Source organism: Labrus mixtus, chromosome 16, assembly GCF_963584025.1.
Source record: "Labrus mixtus chromosome 16, fLabMix1.1, whole genome shotgun sequence".
Lineage (NCBI taxonomy): Eukaryota > Metazoa > Chordata > Actinopteri > Labriformes > Labridae > Labrus > Labrus mixtus.
The window spans coordinates 20,450,304-20,476,459 of record NC_083627.1 but is presented as its reverse complement, the minus strand read 5'-3'; the positions used below and the strand labels follow the sequence as shown (position 1 = coordinate 20,476,459).

Here is a 26,156-nt window from a genome sequence, read left to right as displayed (position 1 = left end):
TGAAATAGAGAGAGGATTTGCGTCCTCACTATCAATTCCCTTTGTCCTATTGACAGAGCTGTTTCCCACATTGGCTTTGTCGCTTGCCAGATTTTTCAATTTGAAATGATTTTGATTTGATTGAATCACTTTTGAACAAGAGAATCAGGATATAAATGAACACATTCTCCAGGTACAATAAAGGTACGGCACAATTTCTTGGTGACATTGCAGGAGCATATTGACAGATTGTCAAGAAACAAACCAACACAAAATAACACACAAAGGACAGTGGCTGAATGATCCCCAATGTCCAACAGAACTATACTATACAATTTAACTGTACCAGTGAGGGTCTACCTTCTGAAATGTTGTGACTGAATCAAATAACCAACAGTGTGCGTCTTTCTGGTTCCTTCAGAAGGTCTTGTCTTAATATAAAGGTTCAGGTGGTTAGCCTTGCTTAGCATTGAGAGTGCTAACAGGAAACAGCATGTCTGACCCCGTCTGAAGCCAACTATCTCTACAGCTCACTTAATAACATTTCACGAACAAAGACCACACCAAGAAAGATACTGATTTAGAATAGTTTAGAGTAATATGCATGGCAGAGATCGAAATGATGAGCAGAGTCAGATAATAGGAAGATTGAGGGTGGAGGGATGAAGGTAAGGGTCGAGGGATGTGGGATGAAGGTAAGGGTCGAGGGATGAAGGTAAGGGTAGAGGGATGAAGGTAAGGGTCGAGGGATGAAGGTAAGGGTAGAGGGATGTGGGATGAAGGTAAGGGTAGAGGGATGTGGGATGAAGATAAGGGTCGAGGGATGTGGGATGAAGATAAGGGTCGAGGGATGAAGGTAAGGGTCGAGGGGTGTGGGATGAAGGGATGTGAAATCTGCATCACAGGAATAGTAGGGATTAAGGCGTGCTTAAATAAGTATGAAACGTATGGGTTGTATTTGAGGCGTGGTCAACGTTACTGAATCAAGTTTTAATCCACATTTTTTAATCCGAACAAAAAAATGAATGTATAATTGTATCATCTTTATATGCCATTATTTTCAAAAGAGGAAAAGGAAACATGTCCTTGTAGTTGAACCATGGTGTCTCTTTAGCTGTATAAACCCAGATGGAAAAATTTGTGAATTAAAAAATAAAATATTGTTTCATGACAAACTGTTTCTTCATTGTCTTTATAATTGTCACAATGTTCTCTTTTGTACTTTTAGTAATTTTTTCTTTATAACACATTCTTTATTTGTGATTAATTCTACATGTATATGTTTTTGGTTCTCTTTCAGAGCGGCATGGCGTTATATGATCCAGCTGCAATGCAGAACGGGTAAGAGTCTGACAATCAATCCATCCTTGGCACCAGCTAATACACTCACCTCTTGGCTCATAGGGGCCCAGTCAATAATACTGTCATACATAAAGATTAATGTAGTGTCTGCACTTTGTCACTGTTTGATTAAGGAAATTTGTATGGACTTCAAATATCAGTTTCCAATGGTGGGGTCGGCTGAGAAGTAGCACAGGGTAGCTGAGTTAGCGTGTGTGTGTTTACGTGTGTTCTGCTCTTTATATATATGTGTGTGTGTTCCTGTGCGTCTTTATGTCTTGATTTAATGGTGCTATAGAAATAAACGACCCGGCGACATGTTTTATTTGTCCCTGTAGCTCTGAAACAGGAAGGAGAGCTCTAAAGCAGCCCTGTATCTCCCTGTGGCCTCAGTCGTTCACGGGAAGCTCCTTATTCCCCGCTTCCTAAACCACTTATCCCCCAGTGACTCCGAGTCAATCTTCACCACAAAAAAAAAAACTCCCAAAAACGGGATGAATAGCTTCACTCATTACACACAGCCTGCCATGTAAAAGCCTGCTTTGCTCCAAATCCGCTAAATTATAATCCCTCAGATACTTGTGTTAAGCAACAGACCTGCTGGGAGAGGAAAGATTCTCTCTTAATACATTCAGCCAGAACTTTAGCCTCATAATTATATAGCTCAGAAAATAAGGGGAAACGGGTGAATTCAGTAGAAAATAATATAAAAGTAGTCGACTATATTCAAGTGTTAAGGCAAAGTGGAAAATGCATAATAGAGTAAATCATTTTACAGATACGGAGGAATAATAGTCAGTTAAATGCTTTCATTTGGTAAAAAACTGAGCTTGCACATTTGATATACTTCTAAGAATGTAGAAATTATAATACATTTCTTTTATTACACAAACTAGTCTTTCTACAGTGACAGAAGATTTTGAAGGCTGTCCATCATTTTGACGGTTTATAATACTGAGGGCAATCCAGTATCGCATGCTGGTACATCGAGGAGGTGATTCAATCAATTAAAAAAAGATTCCCTTAGAGCATGTGCGCTTAATCGCGAACCCGAGACACTGTAGGCTATGTTTATCCGGTTTCTGACAGCGTGTTGAATAGCTATTGGCTGGAGGCCTTTGAGCGCGTCTGTTAGCTTTATGAGTGGAGGGGTCTAGGGGGCTGCAGCGGGGCGGCATGCTTGCAGGGTTTCCTCCCGCTGAAGCCAGTGCTCGCAGGAACGGTTAATCCAACATTCATGCCTAGTTCTGATCCCTTCAACGGAATAAAAGTTTCCTGGCAACAAAACTTTGTCTTAAGTAGCGCTGTGTAATTCCATCAGGACGAGGCCTCAGCCTTCAGAGAAGTCGTCTGTATGAAACAAAGAGGCAAAAAGTAATGACAGTGGCCTCTGCTGTAATCTCCCCTGATGAGTTTAATTCAAGTTTAAGTGAGCACCTAGTTAAAGTCCCTGTGAACAAAGAGAAGGTTTGAGTTACAGGCAACAACACAAGTCGATCTATTTCAGTTCAAGTAACGTCTCGTCAAAGTTTATTCATAGGAAGAAAAAAATCAAATGAGGCATAATAACAGTCTGACAGAATTTTTACAACCCTGACTTTCCAAATGACGGACAGCGAGAAAGTTAAACTCAACCTCTGCTCCAAACAGAACATTAGCCTGAAAATATAAAGTACTGCACAACATGGGGAGCTAATTCTCTTTTATTCAAGATTATTTCAGGCTTTTTGGCCTTCATTTGATAGGACAGCTGAAGATACACAGGACATGTTGGGGAGTTGGACTTGGGGATGACATGCACCAAATAGCTTGAGGACAGGGATCAAACCTGGGTGCGATGAGGACTATCACCTCTGTGCACATGGGGCGCCTGCTCTACCAACTGAGCTGAACCAGCGGCGCCCCAAGAGCTACTTCTGTACCTTGAAATGTAATGTCGGTTTGTAAACCCTGGTACGTGACGAGTTAAAGATACTCGGCCAGTAACATGATATGATCTTCAATTCAGGAGACTTTTAGAAGCTTTCTTTAAACAATGAGATATCATGGCGTAACACATCACCTCGCTTCTGTGCGGCTCATGTCAAACTGTCTAAAAATGCATTGAGCAAATTCTCCAAGCTCAGCGTACGAGTCTGCTACTTAAAGCCATGCAGCACGGTACAGTGTGGACTTAATACTGAAAACCACATTGAAGAAAAATACTACTTTTATATGATGACAAGGCTCAATTTGATGTGATAAAACCCGACTTTTCAATTGAGAACACTATAAGACATTACATGAAACTTTTATTTGCTCGAGTGTTTGCTCAGAACAAGCAGCAGGATAAACCCACAGTGTGTGTGTGTGTGTGTGTGTGTGTGTGTGTGTGTGTGTGTGTGTGTGTGTGTGTGTGTGTGTGTGTGTGTGTGTGTGTGTGTGTGTGTGTGTGTGTGTGTGTGTGTGTGTGTGTGTGTGTGTGTGTGTGTGTTTTCTTGTCTTTTATATAGACTAAAAATGATTTATACAGACAAAGATCTCAGTTAATGCTCCATTGTTGAACTAAGGTAATAATATATCTACCTTCTGCTATGTATGAATTTGACAAACTAATTCTGCTTTATCCTCTCGTTTCTCTGTTACCTCCATCTACTTCCTTTTTTTCTTCTTCTTCTCTTTTCTTTTGCTCCCTCTCCATCCCTCCTCAGGTTCTACTCCTCGCCTTACAGCATCGCCACCAACCGCATGATCGCACAGACCTCCATCACGCCCTTCATCGCTGCTTCCCCCGTCTCCACATATCAGGTGGGGCCTTAATGCACTGCATTGTGGGTAGATTGCTGACTGTGTGTGTTTGTAACAGGAGGGTTTGTTTTGTGTAAATTTGAAGAGAGGGGGCGGGCTGCAAACACAGTGTGAGGCTCTCTCTTCTTCTTCTTCTTCTTCTTCTTCTTCTTCTCATCGTTTCTTTGCTGGTCCAGCTGTGCTCCATGACATCTGTTTCGTAGGAGGCGAACACAACAGGCATCAGAAAACAAGCGCTAGAAAAAAAAGGGATTAAAAAAAGGCTGGCAGCGTAGAAAGATATAAAATCAGCCATCAAGAATGAAAGTGTCAAGGAAAAACAAACGCTTCTCTCCCTTCCACTTTCCTGACCTCTTTTGTGCTCTCTAAGCTGCTAACGCGATTTTATTTCTTCTCTCTTGGATAAAAACGTTTCCTCATCCACGCTGACTCTCCACACACCTCGTGGCTGTGATCTTTGTTGTTTCAAAGTTCTCCTCTTTGAAACATCGAGAGCCGGCGCCTTCGTGCCCTCGCACTCAGACGCTGTCTTTTAACATCGTCTCTGTTTTTTGTATGCAGAGAAACGGGAGAGGTGGAGAGTGAGCGAGAGAAAAGAGATGAAGGATAGAGAGGAGGATGGAAGGGACAGATGGAGAGGGAGACAACTAGGGAGAAGAGGACGGATGGGTGTGGTGATGGCTCAGGTGGGGGGGGGAGAGAGGAAGAGAGAGGAGGAGGAGGAGGAAGAGAGAGGAGGAAGAGGAGGAGGAGGAAAGAGAGGAGGAGGGGGAGGAGGAGGACGAGGAGGAGGAAGTGGAGGGGGAGGAGGAGAAGGAGGGGGAGAGGAGGAGGAAGAGGAGGAGAGGAGGAGGAAGAGGAAGAGTAAGAAGAGGTGGAAGAGGAGGAGGAGGGGTGTCGCTGAAGGTTGCTGTGCCCGTCTTTGAGGCACGCTTGATTAAAACTCTGGTCTAGTACCTGTGGTAGAGGGGTAAAGGGGAAAAAAGGGAGGAGGAGGCAGAGGAGGAGAGAGAAAAGTGGGCCAGGGCGCATCTCTAATCCGCTCTCAGAAGGCTTCCCAAATTGATTTATCAAAAACAATGGCTGGGCTTTTGAGGAATATTAATCCTCACAGTTTCAATATCGGGCAGCTCTGCCTCTGCTTCCTGTAATATCGCCCTTCAGCCAGTCACGGCGGGAAGGTGAGTCCTTCATCTTCTGTTCAAGTACAAAGAGACAGAGAGAAAAGAAAAGAGAAGACGGGCTGGGCAGCTACATGTGCCAGACAAAAGAAAATCACTTCCTTTTATGATGGAAACTAGTCCCTTTGTGAGACGTACGGTCATAGTGTTTGTCCATGTATGTGGATCGTTTCTGAGCTACGACTTTGATGGCATTTATTTATCAAATGTGCAAATGATCCATGCCAGCAGCACTGTTCTGGCGTTCTTTGAAGCCCGGCAATTGGCTTTGTTTCCTGGAAAAGAAGCTTTAATGATCCACATGACAGGACCAAGTCCAGGCCAGATCAGGACCAAGATCTCCGCTCGAGCCGCCAGCCGACTGTGGTCTGGTTTACATCATCCACTCTGCAGACTGGCTCTCTGGCTGACTACATATGTTTCTGGCTGGCTTACTAACCAGCTAACTGGCTGGTAGTTTGGCTTTACATATGAATGGTTGATTAATCAGCCAACTGGCTGGCCATGCTGATAAATGACTGACTGCTCAGCTTTCTGGCTTATTGGCTGACAGACAGGCTGCCAGGTTCAGCCAGAGGTGGGGAGCTTCTTTTTGGTCATGCACATGATACCTTTGAATCCAGCTGAACCCAGTGTGATAGCTAACAGTGTACGCTTAGTAACGGATGTAATGAAAAATAATCAAATCCAGCTTCTAAGAGCTGTTTTTAAGATCTCCAGGAAAATCCAAGTCCAGACCAAATCCTCACGAACAACTTTTTTGGTTCTTCAAATGCCAAGTGTTTCATTGGAACATGTTCTGCTCTGACTGTCTGAATAGCACTTTTAAACATAACCAATACACATGTGGCCTTCAGCCCTGCTTTTTGAATTGGTTAGTAATAATAAGTCTTACATTCTTATTATTGTAGGTTAAAAGTATCTTCAAAGATGCGGGAAAAAAACAGTCAAATAAGTTCAGTTTTTTGGCTAACTACTTGTTCTCATCACAAGTACAAGTTCTACACTGTATAAAGCAAGGCCATCATTTCCATCTGGAATAGAAGCTGCACTCCTTCAGGCAGCATGAGCCATCGGAAACACAGCACTGTCTTTCTGTCAGGCTGTGCAACAAAAGTTTGACTTTTGAACTTTCCAGATTTCCAAAATTCCAAATAACACGACCTCCTCAACACACATCCTATCAGAAGCAGGCATTGGAGCAGCAGCGCTTATGATTACATACATTTTTAAGTAGGGAAGATGGTGGAAATTTCAAATAAATTCTCCCAAGTTCTGCACTCCAGCTAAACTGTGCACAAATGAAAAAATGTATCAAATCTGAATCAAAATGTTGATTGTTTACATTCTGATGTAGTCGGCATTAATAGGCTGAGTCCCTGTCCAAGATTGCCTTTTTATTTATGCTCTTCATTCTACCCATCAAGAGCATACATTTGATCTGTAACTGCAGAGATAGTGAGGGATACTGTAGGTCTATTAAGGTCTTGGTTCACAGTCTTATACTATATGTATCAGTTTTTATGTAAGATGGCTATAGTAGAAAAGCACAAGAAGCACAAAAAATCTACTAGTATCATCCGTCTTTGACACTTTCTTTTTCCAATTTTTGAAATAATCATTTAGCTTTGAGACAAGACTGGTTATCTGGTACAACCTCAAAACAGGGGGGAGGGGGACTATTGGGGGTCTGACTGTAAACATGGCTTTAGCACTAAAACTGTATAAAACAAGAAGCAGCCAAAGTGCCATCACCCATCCAGGTTGGAACACCAATTTTAAAGCCTTGTGTTTAGCATTTCGTTGGTTTCCATCGTGGTTGTTTGGAACCAAAAGGAAGTATATTTGGTGGATTGGGTGGATACACATTGCAATGTCTATTCTAGTTGACAGGTTGCTGTGATAGTGACTTTTTAATCACAGATAGCCATGCCCTATAGTATACACTGCTCTATCTCAAATTTACACCAACTGGGACCATAAATTACAAAGGAACATCATGTGGTAGTGATTTAGAAGATTTGAACTTTACTGGCTGTGAGGACATTTTTTGCATTATTCCAAAAAAAATCAAAAAGATTTTATCCATTTCTTCAGAAAATGTCCTCCCAAAGACTGCAGCTCTGTTCTCCGTTAAATAAACCCACGATGGTCATGCAGTATCTCAGTCAGAAAACACTGCAGATAAGTGATTAAAGATAAGCTTTCTGTGTGTCTATCTGCTGTCCCGTTCAGCTGGGGAGAACAAATACTGCCATGTATAAACAAACAGACTTGGCGTCATGTTATAGAATATCAAGCTTGTTCAGGTCTGGATCCAAACCGCGCATTTGGGTTGGCTCAGAGGATTGATTGCTCTTATAGCAGATTATTCCATGTTTGTCTTTGTTTAATCTAATCATTTTAGCAGGATCAGTGGCCAGCCTGTGTGTTTGTCTGCTACAAGCTGTCTAATTCCTCTCTCTAGCACATCTAAAAGCTCCGTTTGTTCTTCCATTCCTCCAGTCTCTTGATCATTGTCTCTGTCACTGTTTCACATCTCTAACTTTCTCATCCACAATTGTAAATATTCATGTCTGTGAATGTTTACCTCTGGTAAAGGATCGGCATTCCTCTGAATTTTTTGCCCAGAAATAAGAAAACTCCCATCCAACACTCACAAATCCCTGTTTTTATTCATTTTTCTGTCCTTCTATGTTTGAATGATAAGCAGCCTGCCCCTCCAATCAACACATTTACCCATCTTGCAACTTCACTGGCCGTTAATAATATTATCATTATAGAGAAGGAACCTGTTGTTTGAGCTCTATTCACAAGTCATGCTGCCAGCAATAATGAGGGTGAGGGAGATTTCCTGCTTACAGTCTTTCAAATACTTTTTAGAATTCCTTAGCACAACTTAATCTGTGTAAAGGTCAGACGTGTTGGTGCATTAAAACCAGAGCAGTCATTTTAAAAACCTGCAGACTCAAAAGTATTTGAACATAATGTGAATATTTGAACAGCGTTTATTGCTGAACATGCGACACTACTTGGATCAGCCTAAGATTGAGTAACATGTATGGTCACAATGGTGATTTACATTTCATGTGTTTCTCCTCAGGTCCAGAGTACGTCATGGATGCCTCATCAACAATATGTTATGCAACCTACAGTAAGTACTACACCATTCCCCTGCAGTAGCTGGCCTTGACTCCCCATTGGGACCATCTATTAGTTGAAAACTAGAGTTGGCCTCCAGTTTCTCCTCTCTGCAAAGATGTTGTTCAAAGTTTATAGGAGGTTCTTGTTCAAAGAAGTTCATTTCAAGTTCAGGCTGAGAAGATTTGACAAAATAGAGGATTTTTTATTTATTTAAAACAATAATAATGATTGCAAAAGTAATTTAGTCTGGAAAACGTCTATGCACAATCTTTTATTGCAGGTCAGATATTGGACCCTCTAAATTGTAACTAGAACATACCATCACAGCACCATACCGTAGGGAAACTTCTAATAGTTGGATGATTGCATCACTTTCATCTTGCAGTTGCTATAGTCAGCTCTATAAAAGCATCTTGTCCCATTCTAATAACCACATGTTTCCATTTTTCCTAAAAATACAAACACATTTTTGGTTGGAAGTTTATAGGTGTGAGATTTGCCAGGAAGTTTCATTAACTAGACCACAGAACAATGCAGACAGGCTGTAGACTGTTACTCAGGGTTACCAGTCCAGAGAGCAGACAGGAGGGAAAAATATATTCATCAAATTTAGTTCACCAACAACACAGTCTGCCATAGTACCAGTGAGGTAATCACATTGAATCCAAAGGTACTCAGTCATTCTGGTTGAAGAGTACAGAACATTAGTTTCATAGAGTCCATGATTTTTTGGGTGGGGGGGGCCACCCAGTCTGCAAACAATGAATGTACTTATGAGTTATTATAAAAGAAATCTGCGGTAAGGTTATATTTTACTCCTTCTCATGAAGGTTGGTGGATGTTTCACTGTTTTACTAGAAGTCAGAAAATAAGCTACAGTATGTTTCCATGCATGTGTTTAGACAGAGACTTAATTAGTCCAGCATTTTTATCCACTTTTTGGAACCATATTCATAGTTTGTTTGGAATATCTCCCAGATTTGCCTTCCTAATGTTGTAGCAACAAAGTGCTTCAGTAGTTTAGTAAATTGTTCTTAAGTTGAGCTTTAATTGATCCTCTTGCCATGAGCGTTCTCGTTTTGTTGCTTGGGGGATTTCAATAATTCTGCCAGAGGCTTTAATGTTTGCTGGAGGCTTTTTGTGGCCCCTGAAGCACATTCAGTGTATGCTGTTCTTAATTTAACTCAACCAGAGCCGGAGAGCACATGTAATAGATTTTTACCATCATGAAACTGTTCCACTTCAAATCAGTCCAAACAAGTCTGATATCGTGCCGTTGTACATTTCAGGAAAAGCGCCTCAGTATTTCATAGAGTAAACTGTAGAGATGTGTAATATTACTTTAACATGCAATGTAGTACAGTTAGCCAATATAATTCAATGATTGTTGCATTTAATTGATGTATCAGAAGGTTTCCACCCTCAGATAGAAAGAGTTATCTCTTTAGTACCAACATTCACTCTTCTGTTCTTATTAAAGGTTGCTTTACTATTAGGGCCCAAAGTATTCAGAGTATAACTTGTGTTGCTCTGTAATACAGTGACCATTTGTTTAGTAGATAGATATAAAGCTTTATTCTCCCAAATTGGATATTCATATTCACACATTCAGATAATAACTCACACTGTAGAAACTATACAATTCAGTTTCTACAACACTGTCGAGTACTCAAATCTAATCGTGAACTGATTGCCAAACTAACTTAAAAAACTCAGCTCTGTATTTATTAATATTTTACACTACACAGTAATTGCATCGCTAACTTCCACATCTGTATCTATTTATTATTAAATATTATCCCTGCAAACGTGTATTCTGGTTTTAACCCAGAGTTAACCAAGAAGGCAAATACTATAAAAGAAGAATTAGTTTTTGCATCAAGGAGACCCATGGAGTTAATAGCCTTGTTATGCTCAGTCAAAAAGACATGATAGTCATGAGTCCCTTTAACTGCACACAATTGGGAAACTCTGGACTCCACGGCCGATGGTCCATGTGGAGGAGTGCCCAACCAGCTGCATGGCTCCCTGCTGGGTCCATTTACCACTCAGTCCTTCCCATCTCACTTCCACTCCTGCTGTGGGACAGTGAACGTGTAATCTGGTCACAGCAGGCCACCAGCAGGCATTCACACACACACACACACACACACACACACACACACACACACACATCTGGCTGTAGCTGCCCTCCCAGCCAGGCGACCTCCTGCCTTTTCCTGCAAGTATCTTAACACAGCCAGCCTTCTCTGCCCTGATGTCTCTTACTACTTTGGCAGTTAGAGCTGCAACTTCCTGGTGCCTCTAGTGTCACGCATCATTTAAGCTAGCTCGCTAACAAATTAACTCTATTTGATGTTGCTTCTTAGTCTGCCTGTTGTGAGGGCGATAACACCATGGGTGCTAGACAGTATAACAAGGTGAATGATAATTACTGGATTTACGAAAGCAACTGTTTAGGATGTACAGTGCTGCTTATATGGATGGATGGATGGATGTCAACTGAATAGATAGATGGATGGATGGTTAGTTGGATGGATGTCAACTGAATAGATAGATGGATGGATGGTTAGTTGGATGGATGTCAACTGAATAGATAGATGGATGGATGGTTAGTTGGATGGATGTCAAATATATGAATGGATAGATGTTATAATGACAAATGGATGGATTGGTGTTTAGATGGGTGGATCCCCAAATGGAAATGCAGCAGTTTATCCAGAGCAGGCACAGAAACAAGAAAATAACACTTGAACAGAGATGTTTTTACATAAAGGAAAAACACTCAACACACCAAATACACCATGCAAAACTATGAACATACATATAATATCAATATAATGCACACAGTGAAAATATACCAGAAAACACCAAAGATTTCATGAGATATAAAAAATCTGTACAACTATTATACACTCTTAAAAATACAGTAGAAAGCACGTTTGATGTAATGGAATTAAAATGGAAAAATACAGTATATACACCAAGCAGTGAGTTAATGAAATGTTCTGAAGGGTAAACACGTAGTACGCAGTGTTAGAGAATGTTCTGGAGAGGACACAGGTTTGCTTCTGCATACTTGTGAGTCTATGTATATTTGTTTGTGTCTTGTTTATTTAGACTACACCAAAACATGTGTTTATTTAAATGTAGATCACATTATTGTTCGTCTTCTGGCACCTTCTCAGACTCTTAAGTCATGTCTTGTTGTGTTTTGCAGACAGAACATATACAGCCTCATCTTACATGTTTGTTTAACTGCATGTTGCATGTTTATGTGTACTCTATGTGGTATGTAGTTCCATATGTGCGGTCCATACTGGTTACTCCCAACCAGCCTGTAGGGCTGCCTGAGATCCATCCATCCTCCAGCCTTATGTCATACAGCTTTTTGGAGCCATTAGTGGTAGCCACAAGCTAGCAGCCTCATTGTAGACTGGTTTACATCTTATGAGGCCTCCATGCCAGCAGTAGACATGTGGCCATTTCTGTCCCCATAGCCTCGTCCCCATTGTGTTCCAAAGTCTGTCCCTGTCACCAAAACGGCTGCTAGGCGCTAACCCCAGCTGTCACCACCATCAGTGGATGCCTCGCAATCTGTCTCCCTTTATGACCAACATTTATATCTGCTATCAGCTACATCCACAGCAGACTGCCCCTTGCACACACATAGCTGGCCACAAGCTCAGTGAATTACATCAAATTAGCCAAGCATGCTAGCTTCAAGAGCTCAGGGGCCTTCTCAAAGCATTAAAAACCGATTGATTGTGGTGCAGTTTGGCGGCTTACACCACGTGTTGCATGTTAAAGCAATGGAGCGTAGTGCAATGAGGCTCCTGGTGGCCAGGCAATATGGATTCGGCCGAGCGTGCAAGGGGACGCGGTCAGTTCCAGCCAGACAGACTGTACTGAGTGGAATGAATCAGAAATAAACATGAAGGGTTTCTGCGCTTTACACAGATATTGAACTGGTAATCTGTAGTATGAAAAGAGACCCAAAGATTGAAATATAATAAATGAAACCCAAGCCCAGTGAAACCCAGTAGTTACTAACTATATTAAACAAAAAAGTAAATTAACCTATCATAAAGTTTAATTCATTAGAGAGATGTATATATACAGTAAATGTTTTAACAAGATAAAATAATGTCAGCTATGTTCATTGGCTTGACTGCAGACCGAAGAACATTAATCACGTTGTTTTCAAGATTAAGAAAATGCTTCTCATTCAAATTCTGTATCCTGTTTTTCTGCTATCAAAGTCTGCTGAGTGGGCTTTAAGTTACTGTGGACCTCATGTGTATATGTGATCACAACTTGTAGGGTGTAGTCTGGTTGCTATGGTGTGTTTTATATATGTTGGGTGCATGCTGTGTGTGCATGTATAAAACACAACTACTAAAGACCAGGGTGTTGTTTTTTAATACTTAAAGGAAAGCTACAGTTTGTCTTGCACTTATCTGTCTGAGTTATCTATACTTTCTACAAGAGTGATAAAATCACTCATCCATATTAATGCCAGGTATGAAACCAATCATGATAAGTTGTCTGGGTGAGGATGGTCCATTCAGATAAAGACCTCGCTAAGAAATGATTGTCCGACCTTGAAAGGGTTTAGTAGCACAGCTCTTACAAGATGTAAGAGGTCTTGTTTGTAGAACGATGTAAAAGGTTGCTCAGGCTGTTTATCCTCACAAAGCCTTTTAATTTGCTCATGCAGTTTAGACATGTGGATGTCTTCTAGCCTTCTAATGCCCTTTGCTAACAAAAGCTTCATTTGAAAAGAGTGGAAGGCAATACTTGTCTTACTTAACAGATGATTTCTTAAATGAGAAATGAGACCACGTTGCAGTGGAGAAGAAGTGGAGCGAGAGTTTTCTTTCTGCACAGTAAACAGAAAGCAGCGCAGCATGTACTGTTTCAGCAAAGGTGTTTGTTTCTTTCTGACTAGATTAAGTTTGACAAGTCCATCCATTCGAAACCAGACTTCATCCCGCAGAGGAGCCGGTGCTTTGTTAGCAGTAAGTGAGAGAGAGAAAGTGACGAGAGAGACCAGTCTTCAAAATTTGTTTATCCCCAATTAATGGCGCAGATAGGTGGAACCTGATGGAAAGTGACAGTGTTTCTTAAAGTGGACAGCTAAATCAGCTCGCAGCTTGTTCTGTCAGGCGTTGCACTGCTTCTTCTTCTTCTTCTTCTTTTTTTCTCCTTCTCTGTTTATTATTTGTCTTCCTTCTCTTTTTCGATCTCACACTGTCTCCCAGATCTTGGTAATGCTTTGCACTGTTTGACAGTTAGGCACCGGATGACCGAGAAGAAGAAGAGGGTATGGCCCCCAAAAAAGACAAATCCACACATGCAGCTCGCACACAGATTCTGTCTAAACACACAGATTGTCATAGCGCAAGTTTCTTAATATAAATCTCACTTATGTACGGATCATTAATCACCCACATGAGCTCTTAAATTCTCTTCATATTGCCAAAAAGTGTTGGAGAAGCTGCAGTGCCAGCCAAGCGCAGCCTCGCTGTCTTTCCCCATGACTTATCCCTCCTCTTTTTTTTTCTCCTCACAGTGAACTGTAGTGTGTATTTACTGGAGTGCATTGGCCCTTTCATTTTAGAGGTGAATTATTGAATTCCTCTCGGTTGCACCCCAGCTTTGAATAGACGCTTGCCGGGCCTCTTAGAATTGAAGCGTAACTATCTGCCCTCATCGGATGGAGGTGAATCAGTGCGCTGTGTGATACCCATCTACCCCGCTTGACATGGAAAAAAAACGCACCGCAGATTCAGAAAGGAGGGGGTGTGGGGAGGGGCATTATGTTGGTCTCATGGATTTGACTGGCGAGGCAGAATTTGAGACGTGGGTAGAGTCGTCCTTGAGTTGCTCTCTCTCCACTTTTTATCTCCTCATCCCTCTCTTTTTATTTCTATACATTTCTCCCTGATCCCTCTCCTCCTACCTTTCTTTCTCCCTATGTCTCCCTCTGTCTCTCTCTCCCCCTCTCTCTCTCTCTCTCTCTCTCTCTCTCTCTCTCTCTCTCCTGGTGCCCTTTCCAAAGTACAACTGCAGCTACTGTGCGGGTGCCAGTAAAGAAATGGTGTGTTCAGGGTTAAAGTTTCCTTCATAAAAGAGTGATATTGTTGCAGTGCCACAGGAGAGAGATTGAGCCGCTGCATTTTTACTCCAAAGCTTTTTGGATATCACCTCGAAAAACGTTCCGATAGTGGCAAAAATACAGTTTGTGACAAAAGCCGATTCGCTTTATTGGACAGGCTTTATTATCTTGCTGTGTCTCTTTAATTGGATTTCTAATCTTTTATTTCTTTTGTAAATAGAGTAAACATGGTGGAGAGATCCTAATGTGTGAAATGATCCGTTTGTCTGCAACAAAAAAAGGCAGTCGGAGAATGGTTGATCCGAGCGTGGAGAGGAATGGACCTCCTGTGGAGACATGACAAATACTGTTACATGCTTCATCTAGCACCCTGATCCTCTCACAAACACACACATAAACACACACACACACACACACACACTCCAAATCCATCCAAATGTCTTGTGCTCTCCATTGAAGACAAGTTAATATTTTCTGTTTGATAAAACCTGATTTCCATGATAATTCTATACTTGAAAACGTACACACAGTCCCACACTCTTTACACTCATACACAATCTCAATCATGTCCGGTTAGTACCGTACAGCAGGACCTAAATAAATGTATATTCTCAGCACGTCACATTCCAACTATGCTAAATCTGAAAGTGCATCCTTGAGATACAGCACATGAGTGACAGACACTTGAATCTATCATCCCTCTTGTTTTTTATTTTATTGTTGAGGATAAATACATGAACACTGGCTTGTGATCTTGCCTGAGGTGATTATTTATCAATATCCATTTCCCCATGTTAATCTGGTGATTGTTGCTTTAGCAACACGTGTCTGCACGTGATGCGTCTACATTGCCATTCATCAGTGTGCACTGCCCTTCTCTGCTACTTCACCTCATAAACAGACTTTGATTGTAGAAGTTGCAGGCAGCCCCGGCAGTCTGTTGGCCAAAAGGGGAAAAATCATACTGAGTGAAACAAGCAGAATTCTGCTCAACTTTTTAGCACCGAACAGAAAGGTGCCTGAGGACATTTTGAAATTATAGACAGTCGGGTGAGCGATGTGAAAGGTGAAGTTATGGGTTGCTATTGTGCACTTTAATAGAGCAGAAATACATAAGAAGATAGCAAAGTGCCAATAACATACACTATCTGGAAGAAAAATAAAACATCAACATAATATACTCTCTTACTATAGAATTCAATTACCTGTAACTTGTGGAATGTAGTGTTTTTAATGGATCAGGCTTATTTGCCTGAAATATATACCTCCTTCAGGTATGCAGGCCTTTATTATTAGTGGTCCCTGGCATTCTGTTCTGTATTGAGTTGCCAGTCAATCACCAGCAGATGTTCTACCAGGTTTTCCAGAGTGAACAATCTGAGTCTGTGTAGTTCACAGGAGATGGAGAAATGTCGTAGCACCTCTGCAGGTATCCAGCAGTGTTACCCCAACATAAAACACATTAAAGTATCCCAACCACAGAACCTCACATGGAGAAGCAGACTGTCAAATAGAGAGAGGAATGTGTTGAGTCATCTGGACAACACAAGTGATGCTTTATATGAGGGAGAAAACTGAGAAGTACAGCCGCATAGATTGTCTCTTTTTTTATTCTCCTCTGCTGTCACATTTCACCTGTCAGGGAGCACATGCACTTTCTCAGCGCCCCAGTCTTACTTCTTAGCAGACCAAAGTGATTTTGTGTTCAATTTCTGAGGATACAGCGAGATAGCATCAGTGACTAGAGGCCTCTTTGCCAGAAGAGAAACTTGAGGTCCTTCAGGGTGAGGTGTGTGAGCTTCTCTTTATGGCCTCAGGCTGCTTCACTCAGAGAGAGGCATAGCCACCACCTAAAGATAGTGATATATCTACGCTGGTTTGAAGCAACAGTGCAGATAGGCAATCATTTTTAATAACATAACCTGCAGCTGAAGAAGAGACACAAAAACAGGCTACCTGCAGGAATGCCCTGATAAGGTGTTAACATCATCTTAATCAGAGGATCTGATACCAACCTGTACAGGATTTTATTTAGAGCTTCTGCAGAGGATTTCCTGTATTAGAACATAATGCTTTCCTCATTTGATTGAAGATTCCACCATTTATTTTTCACTCTAAATGCTAATTACTTTGTCCATTTTGATGATGCTTTTCTATTGACTTTGAGCAGAGCGTTATTACATGTTCTAATACTCTGTTAGTCGCTCCAAAATGAGCAATTTAGCTCTTTCTTATAAAACTCTCTGCTGCCTGTTTGACACACGATGAGGGCGCTAAATAATCATTTATTTCATTATCGATAAGACAGCTGAACATGTGTATGCTTAACACACAAAATGTGAGGAAAGAAATCTTCAGCAGAAGTGCCCAAAGACATGTCTTTAAAATGTTCCAACTGTCTAACTAATATAGTAATAATGATGCATTAGGCTTTTATAGCACTTTTCAAAGTACTCAAAGACGCTAAATTAAGAATAACAACAAAACAAAACAGAGAAAACAACAAAGAAATAATGTAAGAGGAGGAGAATGAGAATTGAGTGTGTTAGTGTCTGTAGGCAATGTTGAAGAGGTGAGTTTTTAGGGATTTCTTGAAGATGGAGAGTGAGGGGGGCTCTCTGAGGTTTCTTTGGAGTGAGTTCCAGAGATTGGGAGCGGCAATGGAGAAGGCCCTAGTCATCAACTAGCTGTCCATAACCTAAAGAATACTGATTGTCCATAATCAAAAAAGCAAAGTTAACTTTTCAGAAAATCCATTTTATAAATATTTGATAAAAAGTGTTCTCAAATCAGTTTTTTTTTCTACCTTTCATTAACACTCTGGTTAATTGACCATTAATTGCACTCCGAGACATATTTGCAAACAGAAAGGGAATGGCTCTGATATAATTTAATTTGATGTATTTGTAATGAAGTCTCAATGTGCTTTACAGTAAAGAACGATAAGAAAAAAACGAACACAAATGTACAATTAAATAATGAGTTCTTGGGGTGCTGGTTGGCCTCGCAGTTAGTTTGTGGCTCCTTTCCAGCATCTCAGTCCACACTCTCTCTCTCTTTCCTTTCAAACTCTATCTGCTGTCCTATCAAAATAAAGGCATAAAAAAACAGAAAATAAATCTTCAGGGTAAAAGTGAGTTCTAAAACACATTCAAATGCAAAAACACATACTGTAAAATAAACTTGAATCAACACATACAGCACACGTCTAAATAGTTAAAAAATAGCTCTTATATTCCTTCTCCTTTTCCTGCTGCAGCGACTGCAGCAGAAACACACAAGGGTAAGATAAGATACCATACGATGATACTTTATTGATCCCTAGAGGGGAAATTCGGGCGTTGCAACACAACTTCAGTCACACATGCACTCACAGACACAGACACACTACCTACCAAAGACATAAGAGAAAAAGACTTGTCTAAAGATTTACAGAGGACATAAAGCTGATCTCAGGTCAGCAGGGAAACAGCACCTCAGTGACTAAATGAACCTTCACCTGCTGTGATGTTTAGGTATATTCAGGAGGAATTCAACCTGATGATCTGACACATCTCATGTGAGCATTCACAACACTGGATAGAATTCCGTGCAGCTAGAAACCAAATACTCAATATTGAATACGGCCCTGACGTATCTGACTGCATATTGAGTCTGTGTGAATCCAGACAGGAATGTTAAGCACTCTGCCTGTGGATATGCTTTAGCAGTAAAAACACCCAATAACTCTGTGACATTTATGTATTTAACTCACCCGTTTTACCATTGTTATTCCTGGTCAGCAACTCTAAAGCCAAATCGTGAGTTTCATCTGATATGGATCAGCACTCCTTCAGTCGGAGGGTTTTTATTTACTCGTAATGAGCGGCCGTTAAAAAGCACGGCTGCTTGTAAGATTTTTTTACTAGATTTCTTATTTACTGTACATTGTCTCTGCCCGTTGAGCTTTTATCAACGTATTTAACAACCACAGGGCTGATATCATCTGTCTCCTGTCTGCACCTGGATCAATACCCTCTAAAACACACACACACACACACACATACACACACATGCATTCACATACGTCTGCAGCATCTATTATCTTGTTCTTATTCTCTCACAGAGGACAAATCAAAAGCATATATTGTCTATTGGTGTCTCTCTCTTTCTCATTTTCTGTCCTCCCCAGTCTGGCAGCGGATGGACGCACAAAACGACGGACCCACATACGCACACATGCACTCTAAAACCCTCCCTCTCTCACAGACACTCAGTCTCACAAACACAGAAAATCGAAATCACAAATCGGCTTAACTCTCGCTGACACGTCTGTGAATTAAGCCTTTCCGTTGCTCTCCCTTTCCCATTATAAAAGCATTGTCAGAGGCTGAATCAGTAACAGGTAGCCCACAGCTCCTGCTGCTTCCCTCCCGCTCCTCAGCCTCACTTCCTCTTCTTTCTTTGTCTCTTCCCTCTCTTTCTCCCCCCTCAGCCCTTCTCTCTTTAATTCTCTCTCATCCCTCTCCCTGTCTGTCTCTTCCTCGCTCTCGTCTTCCTCATGACCTCCATCAGCTTTCTCCTTAATCATCCCTCTCTCTGTCCTAGCAGTCGTTCTGTCTGTCTCCTCATTTCCCTTTCCCCCCTTCTTTTTTTCTCGGTCACAGTCAGTGGGGAAGCTTAACTAGGCACTGGGTATTTTTCTTTTCTTTTTCTTTTTTACTGCTTTAGAGATTTTAGAGAGGAATATTGTGCTTTTTGTCCCAAAACGTTTCCTGGAAGTTTACAGCCACTTCTCTGCAGGCTCATCCACACAGAACAGCTGAATGATTAGATTACACAGCCAGTTAATATTCTGTCTACAGCCACTTTCTCACAGTGGGATATTTCTTACATTTGGTTGCTCCTGCTATTTTTAAAGCCAATACTTAGTTTGCTGTTGTAATTCACTTAATCAGGTTACATCATTGGGATTTAATAAAATCTTTAATACAGCAGAAAGCTGTGCCTGGATGTCTGGTTAATATCTGTTTAGCTGCGTGATCTGTAAAACTGCTAATAGAGATTTTAAAAAGATAGATATGAATTGTTTTTCATACAACAAAATTATAATAATAATAATTAATAATAATTATGTGCCATCGATGCCTTCTCAGGATTTAAGTTAACATATATGAATTAATGAGCAATAATATATGTCTGTCTTTAATCCTCAATTCTGTTTAATCTGCATTAACCAGATTAGAAAATACGTTATCCAGATTGAATTATTATATCAGTGCATATTAATCCAACCCACAGTATTCTGTTGAATCATTTCCACACAGCATCTTGTGATTGTATCTACATTGTGTTAACATGAGTATCAAACAGCATCTCATCAACTGTCAGGTCTCGTATAAAGACCATATTTCATATATATAAAAAGTATTTAGTAAATGATGTGTTCATTTTAGATCGGGACTGAGAACCCAATTTTTCCCTCGAGCCTGCCAAGTTACATAAATTAATTTAAAACACACACATAAACACACACGTACACACAAATGTAGCTACCTAACAGATACACCATCTTCATTAAGTGTAAGATACATTTTGTGCAAGGTTTTATAGATTATTATATAGAATGTATACGATCAGATAAAATCATATACTCACTGTTTAACTGATAATCAGTAACCGCGGCTGAATGTGTAGGTGTGACCTGCGATGTAAAAGAGCTTTGAGTAATCAGAAGACTAGAAAAGCAAGTTCAAATCCATTTACCATTTACCATTAATAGTCAGCACTTAAAGAGTTGTATTACAGGTATTCCTCTCAGTTTATAAAGGTCATTATTCATAGGTTGTACGCCTGGGAGTCATGTCCCAGGGCAAAAAAAGTCTCAAGGAAAAGAAACTGCACAGAGTAAAGGGGGTTAAGCCCCTCCCATCCTAAAGTAAGAAAGTAGGCTATCCAGTTTGTGTACTGCAACATGTTAAAATTAAGTAATGTATACGTTTCAATTTATGAAAGACAAGGGGACTACGTTTGACCTTACAAACACTTTGGTGCCATAGACATTCTTCTTCCACCGTTGATGTCAGCGTTCAACCCAGTTTCTGTCTTTTTGTGCCGAGGTGAAAGTGAGGGGAGGATCACATAGAGCTTTCATTTCTAGCTGGAGATGGAGCCAGCTGTCTGTGTTGTGTATGCAGGGCGTAGGCAAGCAGAGCGATTCTGACAGGCTGTGTCTGCACAGTTTGTTCTCCAATAGGCCCACACAGAGTCACCAGTGGGGTGCGCACATGCACGCAACACACACACCAGACTTACTTTATAGGAGATGCACACATACACACACACACACACACACACACATATAGACACTGTCAGTCGCTTTTTCTCCGTGCACAAATGCTGCTCCACACAGTGTGTAGCAGGCTTACCTACAAACACTCACAGACACATTTACAGTATGTCAAATACACACACAAACACACACACACACACACACACACACACACACACACACACACACACACACACACACACACACACACACACACACACACAAAGTGAGACTGTGCAGAGGAAAAGGGCTTGGTTTTTGAGCGCGTTCCTCCCGGGGCTTCACTGCTGGGGAAATGGAGCTATCATGACAAGGGATAAAAGAGCAACAATGGTTTCATCACTCTCCCTCATGTTCCACTGCAGCGTGAAAAAGCAGCTTCTAGCGTTCCCATCCGCCCGTTAGGGAAAACGCGCCGCATGTTACACCGAGAGCGGGGACTCTAAGCTGAGTGAGTGAGTGAGTGAGAGACGGAGAGGGAGGAAGGGAGGGACAGACAGAAAGCATCCTGGCTCAGGGATCAATGAAGCGCACAGACCCATATTGTTGATACATCAGCAGCTGATACTGAACATTTTGATGAGCCAAAGACAATAGTGGGTATTGATCTAGGAAATGTCCTTGTGTTCCTCTGCAGTTTTTATTGATGCTGTCCCTCCTTTCCTCCTCTTCTCCTTCTTCTCTGGTTAGGATGTCCTCATTTCACCCCTCCTCTGGTCCTCCACCCATCTCTCATCCTCTGACCTCTACCTTTACTGCGTTTATGTTTTTGAGGATTCCATCTCTTCCAACATTTTTCTTTATCCCGTCTTCCGGTTTGCTTTTTTCCTCTCTAACCCAAACCTCCCCCCACGACACCTTTAACCCTCTCTCACACCCAACTTTTATTTATACACCCTTAAATACACCTCTTTTATTTTGCTAAATCAGTGAGATCAGATCATTTTTTTCTGATATGTTTGGTTTCTTCTGCTGTTCTTTTGCTTTTGTTTATTTTTTACATTTTCATGTGTACTTCATTTACATAAGACACTCGAGACAGTCTATCTGATGCAAAGCCACAGAAATAAAACTTAGTGGTCTTTCTTCTATCTCACCTTTTCCTGTCTTCTCTTTCAATTTGTTAGGGTGCAGTGATCACGCCAGCCATGGACCACACTATGTCCATGCAGCCTGCCAGCATGATGGGCCCTATCACCCAGCAGATGAACCATCTGTCCCTGGGCACTACAGGAAGTGTGAGTACTCCTCACTGGTGCTGCAATGGACCACAAACATAACCAAACACCTGAACACAAGGGGGTCTACATGACATAATCCAGATGAGAGTCCTAACCTGTAATTACAGTAGATACGGTTTAAAGATTCAGTCAACAATCAGACAATCAGATTTTTTTTTTAGAACTGAGAGACTTTTTTCCCAGAATACTTCTATGGGATGTCAGAGCTTTCTCTGCATTTCAGACTCCCTGAATGCATCATGTTTTTGCTGGAGCTCATTTAAAGGCCTCCATTTGCAGATACTGATGTAGCAAAACTAAGAGAGCAGAATAACAGTGGCAGCAACAACTGTCCCTTTAGGTGGTTATACAGTTTCTTTTTAGGGACTAACTAGTACGTTTCATTTTCATTTTCGGCCATGACTCCTGCTTAGTTGTGAGTCTAAAGGGGACAGAATAATAAATCCAATACACTACCTACAGTTTGCTATGATTGGTTTATTTGTTTGTCTTTAGGGAAGGCATGAACAGATTATTAAATACTTTAGTGAAATAAAATAAACTGATATAAAGTGAGCTATAGCACTACAGTCACTCTCTGCAGATCGTCAACACATGCTAATCCTACGCAACCTCAGATCGTCCTATCACACAGCCCTACTGCTCATAAGAGTTAAGAGATCAAATTAAACATTGGGGAAGAACAGCAGGAGTTCATTTCACTGTTGGTATTGTTCAGGGGAACCAAAAGAAGCCTTTCATCTTTAGGGAACACTGTTCCTTTACGTATGAAAACAAAGTACACATTGCGATAGAGATGGATTTTAGATTTCCTCTGAAGAAATCCAAACCTGCCAAGGCCACATGTGCTCAGCCATGGAGCTGCTGTTTCATTTGTCTTACACTGCATGCTTTCAGCTCCAGACACACTGAGAGAGCATATTTCCTCCCTGATCTTCCACATTAAACAGATTTCCTGAGAAGCTTAAGCAGTGTGACAGAGCTCTCTGTTTTCCACCGTCCTCACTTTCACCCTCTAATTTCAGTTTTTCATTCACACTTTGTCTCCCTCACTCTCTAAATCACCTTCAGAATCTATCACTCCATCTTTGTTCCACACACACACACACACACTCACGCTTACAGTCACCGCCCCCTAACACCAAGAACTCCCCCTGTTTCAGGATCAAGTCGACTTAAAGGTGTCACTCAGCTCTGAGTCCTGACTTCCTGCCCTAACCCCGCTGCCCGGGGGCAAAGCTCCGGCTCTTTGTTTGATCTGTGTGTGTGTGTGTGTGTGATTGAAACAGTGCTGTATTGTACAGTTCCCCATGTGTTTCCAGGTGAGCTGTCAGCGACTGTGACGCCATGTTGGCTCTGTCAGGAATGCCCCCGCCCTAATCTGCCCCAGCTGTGCTAACAGGCAGGATTAGAGACGGGCTAATCTACGATGATGGCTTCTGATGTTTGATGTGTTTGAGTAGAAAGTGGGTTAAGGCGCTCTTTTCTTTTTTTTTCATTTCTGTTTTACTCTGTGTGCCTCTCGTCTCTCAGACTGCTTAGCTATCCTGAGGCGATGTGCTGTGTAGCATAGCATCTCTATAGCGGAGCTGCACACACACACACGGCATGCCACATTTGATCATGAATGGGGATTGAGATGTGTTTCCTGTGAAGCAGACTCTTAATCCAGATGTGAAGCCCTTTCATGCTGCCTGATTCAGAAAGCCTCTGTTAGGATCCAGGATCTGGGGAAAACAGGACCTGACACCAAATTCCTCAAGTGTGCACGCTTGTGGTGAGCTTGTTTTCGTTGCCCCCAGTTGGTCACATGACCTCACCTCGGCCACTGAGGAGCACCTGCCACAAGCAATGTCTCCAAAGTCAACAACTTATCACGACTGTTTCTGTCAGCTGGAGGAGAAGCCACACCTCAGAATACTCCTTCAGGGCTTCACTGTGGCTGTTTGTGTGTGTGTGTGTGGCTGTGGCTTTCTTCCTCTCTCCAGGAAAAGAACCAAATGTTCCTGCTACGCCCAAGCTGTGATACTGGTGTGGGGAGCGCAGCTTTCCGAGAATGTTTGTGTTGTTTTGCAGCGAGGATGGGCATCGAGGGTTAAGCCTGTTAAAGGCGGCGGCAGCAAGAGAAGGAAAGGAAACTAGTTGAGCACAGACTGTCTATAGAGATGGCAGGGCATAGAAAGAGACTTTTTCCTGATGTAACACACAAATGATTTTTTTACCAGGCCTAACTACTGTAGAGCACTGACTGAAACAGAATTGGAATAAATATGAGCACACACACACATCTCTGAATAACATTTTCTGTTTTATAATTTTATAATTCATCCTTTATTAATCCCATGAGGGGAAATTCTGTTTTTACACTCTGTTTAATGAACATGCTACACACACATAGTCCGAAAGACACACACATGCACAAACAGGATCCTATGGACATGCATTAATGGAGAGGCTTTTACTCTGATTTTGTCCGTGTAAACATAGCTATTGGTTCTATTAAATTCATGCCAATCAAGCATATCTAAGATTCAATAGAGACCCTCCCTTAATAATGAGAAAGAGTGTACTGGTGCCTTCATGGCGAGCACTCTGGAATTTATTTTTCCTCAGTAAAAGTTGTTTTCAACACTTGCTGTAGCGTTTTTTGACTGACTGTTGAACAGCTTGATTACAGAATGCTGAAGAACCTCACACTTGATGTTTATGGATAGCACACAAACATGCCTTTCATGCTCCTGCTTGATTTATTTCACCATGTTGGCTACACGTCCCTCTCTTTCTGATTTATTTACCACGTTGGCGCTCTCGCCACTTAACAGGAGTCTATCTGTCATGGCTTGTCTCTGCTTGTTGACATGTGGATGTGCACATGCTCTGTCATTTTATTATGTGTGTGTGTGTGTGTGTGTGTGTTTATGTGTTAGCGACAGTGTTTGACGTGACAAGAGGTGACCTTCCCATCCTATTCCTGTCATGGCATGTAGAACCCAGGTCTCTGTTGTCATGGTGACAGCCGTGATTGACAGGTTCTCTGTTCCTGTGAGACAGATTTGTCTGAGGCGCTTTCCTCTATTATGTGGCCTGGTTCTCTGTGGAGAGGCTTAAGCACTGTATGTTTTTCTCCATTTCCATAACTGTGCATGGCTCTGTTTAACCTTTACTCACCCGGAGAGAGCTATCTGAGGATGCACTCTCTGCTCTCGTTGCTTTTTATTCAAACAGTAACACATGTTGACACCTTGCTGCTACCATTGAGCAGTTAGGTCCTTGAGAGACCTTGAAGATTGTTGCTTAGAGAGGAACAACTTTTTATGGAGTTTTTACATTTTACAAATGAACGCTGGCTGTGTTTAGCTGCTCCACTCTTGAATCTTTTTGATTCTCCTCAAATCAAGTTTTGCTCTTAATGTACATGTTTTTAATGGATGTAAATAGGATTTATGAATCCTGAAGTAAACGCTAAATTCAAGTTTTGATTGTATAATCTAGGTAGCATCAGAATGCAAGAAGCAAGCTCAGCAGTTTGATGATATCTTTGCCTGAATCTCTGCTCCTTGATTGGCCTGACTTAATGCTGCAACAGTCTGAACCGTAAATTCAACAGTACACGACACGACTTCTAGTAAAAAGATCATTCTTAGTATTCTGAAAGGGGCCAGTGTGTTTGACAAGCTCATAGTGATTTACTGCAGCTCTACCAAGTGTTTTAGAGTCTCTGAGCTCATTGGTTTTATGCTCATAGCTGAGCTGCTGTGGTTAAATCAGGCTTATTATTTCCAGCTCAACAGTCTGCTGTATTAAAAAAAGGCAAAAACTGAGTTGGCAGAAAAGCTGCTCGGGGTAGCAAAGCACCAAACTTTTACTTACAATAGAAATCGAATAGAACACCCAGATACCTTATTGTTTCCTTTTTGAATGCAAAGGCAGACATTTGTCTTTGACGTGTGTGTGCAAATATATAAAACATATGGTTACACTTTAAAATAATGAGGCACATTTAAAACCATAAAACACTCTGAAACACAACAAACAAATGATGTAAACATTGT

At 41.3% G+C, this 26,156-nt stretch overlaps 1 protein-coding gene across 6 annotated transcripts in view; it reads left to right on the top strand.

Annotated features, from left to right (window-relative positions):
* Window positions 1–26,156, top strand: part of rbms3 (RNA binding motif, single stranded interacting protein) — a 285,229-nt gene that overhangs the window by 244,999 nt on the left and 14,074 nt on the right. For all 6 annotated transcript variants that reach the window (XM_061058800.1, XM_061058799.1, XM_061058803.1 and 3 more), the window contains 4 exons: window positions 1,280–1,320; window positions 4,011–4,107; window positions 8,392–8,442; window positions 21,991–22,101. In XM_061058800.1, coding sequence (XP_060914783.1) covers window positions 1,280–1,320; window positions 4,011–4,107; window positions 8,392–8,442; window positions 21,991–22,101 — 300 coding nt within the window. The remainder of the gene's footprint in view (window positions 1–1,279; window positions 1,321–4,010; window positions 4,108–8,391; window positions 8,443–21,990; window positions 22,102–26,156) is intronic.